The 14,014-nt window shown below is 20.3% G+C and overlaps 1 protein-coding gene across 4 annotated transcripts in view; it reads left to right on the forward strand.

The window, feature by feature from the left end:
* The window catches only part of LOC129611651 (RNA-binding protein Pasilla), a 92,482-nt gene that overhangs the window by 68,572 nt on the left and 9,896 nt on the right, over positions 1 to 14,014 (forward strand). For 3 of the 4 annotated variants that reach the window (XM_055524884.1, XM_055524883.1, XM_055524881.1), the window contains 3 exons: positions 3,912 to 4,061; positions 4,139 to 4,794; positions 5,430 to 5,961. In XM_055524884.1, the coding sequence (XP_055380859.1) occupies positions 3,912 to 4,061; positions 4,139 to 4,794; positions 5,430 to 5,961 (1,338 nt within the window). The remainder of the gene's footprint in view (positions 1 to 3,911; positions 4,062 to 4,138; positions 4,795 to 5,429; positions 5,962 to 14,014) is intronic. The other variant, XM_055524882.1, reaches the window with a different exon arrangement.

The following is a 14,014-nucleotide window of genomic DNA, read 5'->3' on the forward strand; positions in this document are numbered from 1 at the left end:
TTATCGTAAATAATTTGAGATCAACTTAAAAATTATAATTATAAAAGTGTTCAAAATTACTTAGCATTACAACAAATAATAGGAAATAAATAGATTTTATTTAATAAGAGCACTTAATAATAACGATAAATTACAACATAAAATAAAAATTATGGTCGAATTATAAGAAAGGATTAATATTTTTCTATTCTCATTCAAATATCTCATTCAAACAAAAGCAAGAGAAAAGAAAAAATAAAGAAACTAAATAAAAGACCAGAGGAGCGAAAACTAAAGTGCGGTTGTTAAATTTTTAAGTAGGTCATTTAAATATTTAATTTTTCGCGTGATAATACCACGGAATGAAAAAACGGAGGAAAAGAACGTTTTTCCGTCATTTTCATCATTTTTATCGCTATTTTCTTGTTTTATTTTTAATTTTATTTTTTTTTCTTTACTTTTCTTTTAACTAACTTTTACGAAATTAAAAGTTCTTTTTTTTTTTTGTTAGTTTAAAATCTTTTTTATTCCTTGAAAAATTATTTAAATGGAAAATTGAGAAAGAGCTAAAAAATTTTCTTAAAAGTTTGTTTTATAATTTTTTTTTTTTGTTCTAGATTAAAAGAAAGTTAAACAAAAAAGAGCAAAATGAAAAATACACACAAAAGCTGAAAATCTTAAAGAAAATTTTTTAAAACTTAAGAACGGAAACAATAATTCTATTTTTACGAACTTTCGTCCGTTTTCACTTCATATTTTCAGGTTTTTTTTTTGTTTCTAAAATCTATTCACCCATATACGCAAGATCTAATTAACATTTAAATAATAAAAAATGAATTTAAAGATTTTTAAAGGAAGCACATTTCCTATGTTAAATAATTATTTTGTGTGTTTAACAAAGCAAAAATTAAAATCAAAAATGCTCACACTTTTTTGCAGGCTATTTTGAATACTTGAGTGTTTTCTATACGTTTTAAATTAATTTGATTAAATTTTAAATCTAGAACGAAATTAAACTAAATTTTTGCGTTCTTCTTTCATTTTTTACGTTATGCTTCTTATTTTCTGCTTCAAGTACTTTTAATCCATTCATATCTTAAATTATATAAATTCGCAATCTATTATATAATTGTAAAGAGTTTTGTTTATAATATTTATGTACAAAAATTTCATTCTATTATGTAAATTTCCATTGGTATATAATCAATAGAATTAGGGAGGGTAACATCTTATATGACATCACGTACTTATCCTCGTACAGTAAATCCTCGATTTGAGTGAGCATTCAAAGAATCGAAGAGAATTGATTTCCATTACAACTAATGCAAAAATTTAAAAAAAAAAATTTTTGCTATTTTCAATATGAAATTTTGCACTTTTTTATTTAATTTGATTAATTTGATGTGATTCGAGTTATTGGCAAACCCTGACATTTTTAGTGGCTTCAATAAAAATTTCTTTTCGACATTAAATTTTTTCTTCTTTTAAAAAGTTTTAGAATTTTTAATTGATAATAGCAATTTAAGTTTTTCTAATTAAAAATATTCAATGATTTTTTTTATACAGCAGCAACTAAAATTAAATGCAGTAATTTGAAATACAAAAATAATGATACAAAAAATTTTAAACTTTTAAAATTTTTCGTATTATAACCAATTTTTACTGCATATATTTACCCGAAATTATATGTATAACATTTATTGCATACAATTTATTACTTTATAGTTAATCTTTATTAAATACAAAATAAAGTGTCACTTACAAACAAAATTTCATATTTTATACACTTGTTCAATGTCAAAACGAATGAAAATTTACATGAAAATTTTATGCTCTTTTAACATAAAATGTTATGTTAGTTCTATGTAAAAAATTGTTATACAACGTTATTTTACATAGAACAATTACTTTAACAAAATCAAAATAATTTATTTGAAAATTCATTCTAAATGAAAATTCTACAATTATAATTAATTAGAAAAATAATAATTTAAATAATTTTGAAATTAACTGGCAATTTCCCGTAAATTTTTACATTTTAACTAAAAAATTAATTAAAGTTTTTTGTTTTGAATTAATTGAGACTGAATTTCTTAAAATTAATACGAGTATGAAGTTTAAATATAATATTAAAAATTTTATATTTTTAATTCATTGTAGATGACCCCATTTTTAATCTGATTTTGAAATTTTATAAATATTATTGCAAGACCTTCAAGGATTCATGAATAATATAGAAAAATAAAAATCCAAAATTATACCAAACTGAAATCCTCTCAATAATTTCTCGTTCATTTTACAAACAAAAATATGTACATGCTTATTATTAAAATATAAAATTTTTATTTGGAAATTTAAATTATAAGTAATTTTTGCAAAATTTAAAAATAGGAAAATTATTAATGAGAACACCTTTTTTTTTGTGAACATGCACTTGTACATCAACATGTTTTGATATGTACGATTTCAATTCATTACACTTTTACATATAGGTACAAAGAAAAATATAAAAATTGCTTGAATTAAAAAATTTCTAGGACATTATGTTAAGCAAAAAAATGTAAGCCATTCAAATATTTTTGTTATTTTTGCATATAGCGAATTTTAGTACATATGCATACAAATAATAACTAATATGAATGAACTAGGCAAATATTGTTGGTCTATTAGTTAAGTTTAACATCTTGTTTTTCTTATACATTCTAATTTTGTTCTAAATTAAGTTATATTGTATATAGCAAAAGTAAATGGGTGCAATATGTCGAGTGTACATGATGTTAAGATCAGTAAAATTTGACCTGAATTAAAGTGATAGATAGAAATTATATGCACAAACATATATGCAATTTATAATTATGATTGTCCTTTGTAAACTTAATAGGTAACTCGTATACTATTTAAAATTGTACAAATGCTTGCATATTATATATAATTCTATTTATTATATACATAATATTGCACATAGAATTAAATAAAACGAAATATTTAAGAGAGATAATAACATCCCTTTTATACGAGTATGATATCTAATTTGAATATTGACCTACATCTTTTTACTTATACACATACAATATTTTCTTTTTACTTAATATGAAAAGAAATGAAGGAAAAGGGATTAAAAACAAGAAGTAGAAAAATATAAAAATAAAACCAAAAAATGAACTTTTGGTTTCATTTATTGTTTGTTTTTATTTTTTTTGTGTGGTTTTAATTTTAAAATGTTACTGTGTCACCCGGGCACATGCAATATAATTAAAAGTTATATATATAAAACTAGTTAGTCTTTCTTATTATAATATGTTAACTATACTTATAACTACGTTTATATAACACGTACAGAACATAATAATCTTGGAAATTATATATAGAAACTAGAACATAGAATATTATGAAAAAAAAAAATAAAACTGGATAACATATTATGTCAAGCTCCAATTTCTGAATTTTTATTCTGCAGTATAAATGGAAAATATTATTAAATCCCTTGACAAATATAATTGGTCAGTCTGACTTTAATTCAAAAAATTTCCATATGCATGTAACCTTAAATTATCAAATAAAAATTGCAAACATAAATAATTATTATAAATTTTATGTGTTATGTAGTTTATAAGTTATACGCTGCACGTATATAATATTTCAAAATATATATTTATATATAAAAAACATTAATGTTCTCATAAAACTGATAATGCTCCAGAGAATAAAATGAAAATGTATATATGTATATGTATGTACATATATGTGTTTCGAAATACAAGTTCCCAAGAAACTACATTAAATGAATTATAGTATAATTTTTCTCCTAAACTTTTCATTGGAATTAAATGAATCAAAATATTATCATATTAGTTACTCAATTATATTAATTTATAACTTAGGCAATTTGAATATTAAATCTAAAATTTTACAATTTTTTTATTTAATTACAGGTGGCGGTGAAACAACATACCATTTTAAGACACTTGTACCTGCTGTTGCAGCAGGTGCAATTATTGGTAAAGGTGGCGAAACAATTGCTACTCTGCAGCGGGACACTGGAGCCAGGGTGAAAATGTCAAAGTCTCATGATTTTTATCCAGGTAAATAATCAATAAAATATTATATACATAAATATAATTTAAATTAATTTAATTTTTACTTTGACATATATTTATAGGCACTTCGGAACGTGTCTGTTTAATAACTGGTTCAGTTGATGCCATAATGAACGTTTTAGATTTCATTATGGATAAAATACGTGAAAAACCAGATTTAACACAAAAATTAACTGATGCTGAAGCAAAACAAGCACAAGAACGTGATAAACAAGTTAAAATTTTAGTACCAAATTCAACAGCTGGTATGATTATTGGTAAAGCTGGTGCCTATATTAAACAAATTAAGGAAGAAAGTGGTTCCTATGTACAAATATCACAAAAGCCAAAAGATATAACATTACAAGAACGTTGTATAACAATTATTGGTGATAAAGATAACAATAAAATTGCATGTAAAATGATATTATCTAAAATTGTTGAAGATCCACAATCTGGTACATGTTTAAATGTATCATATGCTGACATTAATGGCCCAGTAGCTAATTATAATCCAACTGGTTCCCCATATGCAACAAATCAGAATGCTATTAGTTCTAGTACAGCTTCATTAAATTCGGCATTAGGTACTACAGTTGGTGGTGCTGCAACAGCAGCTGGTTTATTAGTTAATGGTACTGGTTTAAATTTATCATTGAATTTGGGTGCACCAAATCCATCACCAAATCCAGCTATTGCTACACAATTATTAGATCATATCAAGGTAAAATCAAAAAGGGTAATTATTGTCTATGAGAATTTTAAGTATTTTCTTATATTATTTCAGTCTTATTTCTTCATAATTCTATTTTTCATAAATTTTTTTTTTTTTTCTAATTGTTTAACTTTCATAAAATACATAGACACATGTTCATCCCCGATGACAATGAAAAGTGTTTTTTTTTGTTAATTATTTGGAACGCATGAAAATTTTTTGTTTCAAGTACATTCAACTTCAAATCCGGCTTGTAATAATTTCACTATCAGCTTTGTCCTTCTTCATTTACAAATTCAATTTGTGGAAGTTGGGTTTCAGCTGCCAAATTAAATTTATGCAAATTTAATTTCTACTGCGTAAATTTGCTAGAAATAAATATGTGCAAATTAAAATAACAGACCTCCGAATTTTTAATTGTTTAAGAAAATTTCAAAATATTTTTTTTTAATGAAGAAAGTGAAATTGCAAAAAATCACAGTAAAAATTTATCCCTTATAACCAACTCTACTCTGTACAATATTTCTGGTTTTAAGCATATTACATAGTTTGGTAATTCATAACTATTTCGACAATCATTACTATTGCAATTGTTTTTTCATTATAAAAATAATTTATAAAATCCATAATAATTATGTGTAATAATTACATCTTTTTAGGTTGCCATGAGGGGTGCAGGTTATGCAGATAATGTAACAACAGAAGTTGTTGCAGCATTAGGTGTGTTAGCAAAATATGGTATATTAGGTGTTGGTGTTGGTTTACCACATGCAAATGGAGCTCATACATCACCAGTTGGCTATTTAGGTGCTGTATCAGCATTAGAACAGACAGCAGCTGCAGCAGCAAATAGTGTTTTTGGAGCTTTGGGGCAAGTTAATATAGAACAGTATATAACTGGACAATCTCAAGCTGCACAAAATCAAACACCACGTGCAGCATTAGAGGCTGCGGCTGCATTTGATCCATTCCGACATACATCACAAGCTGTTACACCAATATCAATAAATAATAATAGTTTTGGTTTAGCGGCAGCAACAACCGGTAGTCAAGCGGCACAAGCTCAAGCACAGGCATTAGGAGCAGCACAAACATTGGGAGCATTAAGTAAAAGTCCAACACCAGGTGATTTAGGTGCTAAGGATACTAAAAATTGTGAAATACCTGAAGTAATTGTAGGCGCTATATTAGGTGGGCAACAAAATTATTTCTACCAATATTAGAATAAAATATTTTTGTTTTTTTTTTTTTTTTTTTTTTTTGTCAAATACATATACATAAATATATGTATACACATATATATTCTTTATAATATTCATAAATATGCATACATATATACACATGCATATATTTCGTAATATCTGTATGTGTAAGTGTGTAAATAATGCGTATATATATAAATGTATACATATATACAATTATAAATATATAACTTGGTTTATTAATTCATTCATTAATTAATAAATTAATTAAAATACATTTTAATTAAATTTTGAATAATTGATTTTTTAAATTTTGTATTTTTAATTTTGTTTTAAAGAAGAGAAAACGGAAATTTATGCACATACATATTAACTATGCTTATATATATATATGTGTATACAAAATTTACATATGCATACACATATATAGATATTTATAAATACATATATGTGTACGTTTAGTGTTAATTGTTTTATTATTATATAACATTTACATAATTATAATTATCGCCAATTCTTTTTAATTTTAAATCATATAAAACATTAAAACAGTTGTTTTTATTTTTTAACTCGTTGAAGTTTTTTCCATTTTTTTTTTTTTTGTTTAATTCGTTTGTCATTAATTTTGTTTTTAAGTTTTAAATTTTAATTAAGCAGAAAAATAATTAAATATTACTTGATTTTTGTGTATTTAATTTTTTTAAATATAATAATAGTTTGAATTTTTGTTTTTAATAGTAACCAAAAAGTAAAAAAAAAAAAGAAAAACCGCAATTTCAATAAAAAATATACAAAAAAAAAAAAATTATATCTAAATGTTATAAATGATGTTTTGCACCTAAATTTTTAACTTTTATATTTTTGCTGTAATTTTTGTTTTAATTTTATGTTAAAATGCTTTTTTTGTTTTTTAGTTAAATTTTTAACATAAAGTTGAATGTTCTAACAAAATTTTTTATATACTCGTATTGAATAATGTTTGCTTAATATAAAATTTTGTATTTTTAAATACACAAAATTAAAATTACCCAAAGAATTTCAATTTAAATGAAGAAAAACAAAAAAAACAACGATTTCTATTTCTTCTATGCCTAACAAAAACACACCTTTTCGCCTTATTATTTCTGATATTTCTTCAATATTTTACGTACAATATTTTTAACTTTTGTTAAAGTGCCATACAAATGAATCCAAATCGTAGGAATTCCGTTAAAAATTGAGAACAAAATGAATAACCACCGCGAAGAAGTAAAAATAAATAATTTACAATTATTTCATATAAAATTGAAAATTTTTTTTATCTTCAAAATATAAATATATTTTTATTTTAAATTCTGATATCACAATTATATTTCTAATATGAAATGATTGATTGAATAAGATAATTGACACCAAACATAAGTTTTATAGAGTCTAATAAAAATAAGAAACATAAAACATCACATTAACACCTAAAAGAACTTATTGATTGCGATATAAAGTACATTTTCATAATTATGAATTCACAAAATTTTAAATGGTACTATGAAGTCTTATTGAGTTTCATTATAATAATTAAAATGTGGTTTGTATCTAAATTTTTTTTGTTACCAAAAGTATTTAGACACATAAAAATGCACATTATTTCTTTCTACAAATCTGTTTCACAATTTGACACTCTGAACTCTGTTTGCTCCAAAAACATTTCACTTTATATTTATAAATTACATTATTAAATTAGAGAATTTCGAAATCATTTAACTATGATATTTTGTTTTTATAAATAAAAGTTAAAAAAAAATCTTTGATCTTCATTCTTAATCCTGTTTCAATTTTTGGATTTATTGCATTCAAAAAAAATTATTAAAATATAGAACTTTATGTTAAAAATTTGACGAAATACAATAAAATACAAGCCCGCAAGTCTTTGCAAAAATTCATAAAATGTAAAAACAATTATTTAAGTTTTAATTTTGTTTTGTTTTATTTTGTGTAGGATTTTGTTTTTTTTTTTCCTTTTTTTGTTTTTGTAATTATTAAATTTAATTTTTTTTTATTACTTCTGTAATTATTTTTAATTTTGTATAAATGTTTATAAAAAATGAGAATATTGAGAGAAAAATATTTTCCAATTACATTAATTAAGGTTTTATTTTTATTAATTATTCGGAACATGGTTTCAAAATTTAATTGTTTTTCTTTGAATTATAGATTTATAGCCTATATAACCATTAAATTTAAAATTAATATTTTTTTTTATATATATTATACATATATTTAACGGACGAAAATATATTATATTATTATTACTTTTATAAATAATTTTTAAACAAGACAAAATATTAAAAAAGACAAAAGCACAAAAGTGAAAATTAATTCAATTAATTCCCTTTTATTAATTGAAAAAAGAAAAACAAAAATGAAAAAAATGCATTTACCTTTTTTTCAATACGAAAATTTATAAAAATTTTAGATTAAAAAAATTTGTATTTTAAGTTAAAAAAAATTAAGAAGAACGAATTATATAATATAAAACATCATGTAATTTTGTAATTTATACAATTAAATTATTTTTAATTTAATTTTTAAAAAGCAAAGTCATATTCTGATACCTAAAAAAAATACAATATATATAAAAAAAATTGTTTATTACTTATATAAAAAAAAAATTATTATTAAATATATAATATTTTTCTTATTTCAAATTAATTAATCAAAAAATAATTATCTTAAATTTACATATAATTTAACATGAAATAACAAAAGCAAAATGAGATTTATTATAATAATTGTTTTGATTAAATCAATTAAAGAATATTCATAAATTTTAAATTGGAAGGAAAATAAAATTTACAAATTCAAATATTATAATAACAACTAATATATTTCTAAAATTTAGCAAATTATAATATGAAATTTAAAATATAAATATAGTAGACATTGTACCAAATGACGAACAGTGTAAATTGTCATTAAAATATTGCAACTGAAATAAGAACCAAAATCAATTTTTATTTTATTAAAAATATACAAAATTTTATTTTCTAAGATCTAATTAACTTTTTTATTCAATATTTACAACTTATGAAATTTTTTCTGAATTTAATAAGCGATTCATTAACTTTTCGTTAAATTACATTAATGTAAAATTAACAAAATCACTTATTATTGTTTTTTAATTACTTATTAATACATTGATAAATAATATATTAATTTTTTGTTGGTGATATTATCATTTTATTAAATTTTTAATTTTCCGATTGAGTTAATCAAAAAATGAATATATATATATTAAATCTCATTGTTAGTTAAAGTTATTTGACATTGAAAAATAGAATAATTTCTTTTCCGCAATAATTATTGTAGATTTAAATATTAAAATAAACTTAAAATCTAAATTAATCAAATAAAAGCAAATGTCAATTATAAATTAGAGGTGCGTATAGGTGTTGCCTTCTCCTTTTATATATATTTTTATATATATATAAAAATAAACAATTTGATGCATTAAGAAGCAATAATTTTGAAAAAAAAAAAAATAAAAAAAAGTTTTCTTAATTAATTCCATTTTTATTTTTTACCATTTTTTCTATTCTACATAAAATTAAAAAAAAAAAATAACATTTTTATTATAATTTTTCCGACTTTTTAAATAAAGTCTTTCTCACTAAATACAATTTTTATATTAGTTATAATTTTTAATTATTTAAATGAATAAAAACAAAAATAAAGTGGCATTATACTAAAACGTGTTATTTAAATTGTAAAAAAAAGAAAAAAAACAACGCATCACAATACTTCAAATCGTAATAATATATAAAATGTATTTAAATAATTATATAAGCATCTCAAAAAAAAATATTAAATAAATTTTATTTTATTTCTAAATGTTGTGAGAAATTACTAGTATTTTTTTTTATTGTGAAGAACACTCAATATCATTTTATACAACTGTTCTATATTATAATTACCGCTATTCTTTTATTATGAAATTAAAATCAATTTTAATTTCAAAATTTTATTTTCTCATTAGAAAAATTTATATTCTTGTTATTAATCAATTTGAAAATATTTTACAAAAAGTACATAAATTATTTATTTAAAAAAAAAAAATAATTTTTTCCTCTACTCAAAGTACAAAAATAAATAGCTCAAAACTTAAAAAAACATATAGCGTAAATACTATAAAACAGAGTAATGAAACATTAATGTTTAATATCTCAATATTTTAATTATTTTTCAAAATATCCATATATTTAATTTTATTTTATAATATGATCACAACATGCAATAATTTAATTTCATATTTCGAGTTCATTCTCTTTAAACATTTCTTTAAATTCCTTCATATTCAATCTTTTATGTCTCTAAATTTTTTTTCATAAGCGGAATCCGCTTTTTTATTTAATATCAAAAATTATATTTTACAAATATATATACGCGTAACACATTTTATATAGAGATTGTCATTGTCGCATTAACAAAAAAAATTTTCATAACAGCAAAATCAAATGAAGGCTACTAAAATTTTAATATTAATAGATAAGTTAATTTTTTTCAGATAAATATTTAATTTACAAATTATATAATTGTCGTTAAATTAAAAAAAAAACAAGAATCGTCACATGTAATTAACGTATACAAAATAGAAACACATACCTTATATAATAGTTGAATAAAAAAATAAATAAATATTTTTGTTTTTATTGAATTTTTAAAATTGAGAGGATTTCTAGTCAATCTCTTGCCTAAAAACTTATAAATGTATTTTTATTTTTCAAAATGTTAATTAATTTGTTTAAATAATTTTAGAAAAAAGAAATTGTAAAGTAAAAACAAAACTCCAAAATTTTCTTTCGTAAATAAATAAATAATAAAAATTTTCATAAAAAAATCAGTTTTCAAAAATGAAACAGGATTTAAAGAAAAAATAATTTTTTCCTTTAATATTTTTTTGTATGTATATTATATAGGCACCTCGGTTTAATTAAATGAAAATAATTGTGAAATAAAAAGAAAAAACAAATTCTTAACAAAAATTTACAAAAAAAAAAATTAAATATTAAAATTTTATTTTTTAATTTTTAAATTTTTATTATTTTTCTTAAATTTAAATATTAAAAAAAAAAAAACAAAAATTACAAATATATTTATGTAAATATATATTTGTTTATATATATATATATATAGACTACGTATATTTTTTTTTGGTTACATGTATTGATATGTAAATTATATGATCCTTGTATGTTGTGTATGCATAAAAAAAGCATGTTGTATATATAATTTACATATATATACATATATATATTCATATATATTTATAAACATATATGTGTATCTGTGGCTTTTTTAATTTGTATATATTTGGTTTTAAAATTAACTAAGAAAACTTAAAATTAGTGAAAAGGATATTGTAAAAAAAAAAAAAAGAAAAATTTAATATTTTTTTTAATAAATATGTATATAAAATACACACATACATTAAAAAAAAAAACTAATTGATTTTTTTTTATTATTTTTATCTTTGTTCTTTTTTGATGTTTCTGCTACTGTTACACATAAATTTTATTTGTTTTTTGTTTTTTTTTGTTTTTTTTTTATTCAAACATATTCATCATATTTCCTTCCAGTTAGAAACGAAAATTAAAATTTTCTAACAAATATTTTTTTAAAATAATTATTTTTTAATTAAAATATCGAACAGAGTTTTTAATATTTAAATGTTTTCTCTATTAAAACTGCTTCGCTTTTATATTGAGCATTAAAAAGTGAATATATGTAATTATTTTTTATTTTGAAATTCTGGGACTTTGAATTTACAAAAGTTTAAAATTATATTATATAATTTTTTTCACTAATTTCATACTATAATAAAAAAAATATATTGAAATACATTTCATGCACTGTTCAAATTTAAAATGTAATAATTTATACATTTTAAATAATTTTCAAATCAAGAGAATTTTAATATTAATTGAGTTCAAATAAAAATAATAATAATAATATTTTAATATTACATGTAGTGAGATTACATTTTTAACAATTTTCGCAATCATATTTTTACATTAATTATTATTATTATTATTAATAAACATTATAAAAGTTGTCTTCTTCTGATTTTCAAAACGACTACCATCATTTTCATAAATCATTATTCTTGTAGAAACAAAATGAAATCTAAAAACAATATGATTCACACAATATTCAAATAAAAATATGTTTCTTTTGATTTATTTTCATAAATTATAAGTGTATATTATGTAAAACAAAATAAAAAAAAAATGTATAAGTGTTAAGTTAAAATGAATTTTCATTGTTCTTTTTTTTTATTAATTATATTTACTTATTTATGTTTATTTACTCTCTTTTTGTATTTTAATTTTTCAAAAAAAAATACAACCAGAAATTTAATATTTTATTAAAAATAATTTTATTTCTTAATGTTTATGTGTTAAGAATTTTATCTTATAATACAAAAATAATGTAACAAACAGTTTTTTATTACTTTTATTTCACAAAAAAAAAAAATTTTATTAATAACATTTTCAATATTTCATAATTTACTTTTCAAAGTCAATCAAATAAAAATATATAAAATTAAATTTCAAATAACCCATTGATCATTATATTGCATATCGCATAAAATTTCAAAAAAATTAAGACATATACATAATTATATTGTATAATTTTTTGCTAAATTATCATTTAAAAAAAAAAAAAATTTTTCTTGATTAAATATAAAATAACTGAGTTTTTCAAAACGTTCATGAATTTTTTTCAAAAAAAAGCAAACACCATAAACACGGACATTTTTTTCGATATGCCATGACGTGAAAGAAATTTGCAAAAAAAAAATAAGTACATGAAATGAAAAAAAAAAATAAATGAAAATATTAAAGAAAAGGTAAATGACATTTTTTCCATTGTTAAAAAAAAAAACTGAAAAAATTACATATTATATAAAATAAAATAATAATTTAAATAATAATAATATTTCATATATTTCATCATTATACAACCACCATATATTCGTGATTCAGATTTCTTTTATTCATTTATAAATAACTTTTCTCTGACCATGAAAATTCAATCCATTTTTTTTTTTTATTTTACACTGTCCCCTATTCTTTTTTTACATACATATTATATATTTAATATCATCCTAAAAAATATAAATAAAATACAAAATGCATTTACATAAAACACTTTCATTATATTGTGCATTCCAAAAAAAAAAAGCAATGAGTGATTTGCAAGTTAATTTGAGTATTCATTACAATTAGTGGCTTTCTTATCGCACTTATTACATTTTACATGTACAACGCGGGCACAGTGGTCCAATATAATTGAATAAGGTATAGACTGACTATAGAAATCTAATAGAGCAATAATTAAAGGTTAGAGTTAAAAATTTTTTTATGATTAATATTACGGTCTTCCAGTAAAAATTAATTTATAAATTAGTTAATGGAGAATGTAATAAACTTAAAATGACACTATTATGCATTAAGGAGCAAACGCAGAAAAACAATAAGATTTAACAATTAAAATTAGTTCAGAACAATTAAAATTGGTTTATAATTATAAAGAGTGAGAAAAAAGAACAGAATTTGCGATTTGAAAGCAACTATGAATAATAAAAAATATTTCAGAACTTAATTGTATTTTCTTTTCCTAAATTATATAAAAATTTTTTTTTTTTTTGAATTGGAATTTTTATATAAACATCTTTTGAAAATTACACAATTTTTATTTATAAAAACAATTAACAAAATTTCAAGAATATTACACTTTTTTGTAATTGAGAATCCCCTGTGAAAACATTATATTTTTTTTTTAATAAAAATCGAAATCAGCTTAGAAATATATAGAAAAAAAAACTTCAAAGAAAAGTTTAAAAGTTCAAGAGATAAAACAATATATCTATAACTATAATAATTATCTGATATTTTATATAAAACATAATAAAATATAAATACAGAATTAAAATAAAATGAAAAATAACAAAAAAAAAATTAGCAATATTTATAATGCTCTATATATATTTTATAAAACAAAAC

This window comes from Condylostylus longicornis, unplaced genomic scaffold (genome assembly GCF_029603195.1).
Source record: "Condylostylus longicornis isolate FDR11 unplaced genomic scaffold, ASM2960319v2 ptg000055l, whole genome shotgun sequence".
Classification (NCBI taxonomy): Eukaryota; Metazoa; Arthropoda; class Insecta; order Diptera; family Dolichopodidae; genus Condylostylus; species Condylostylus longicornis.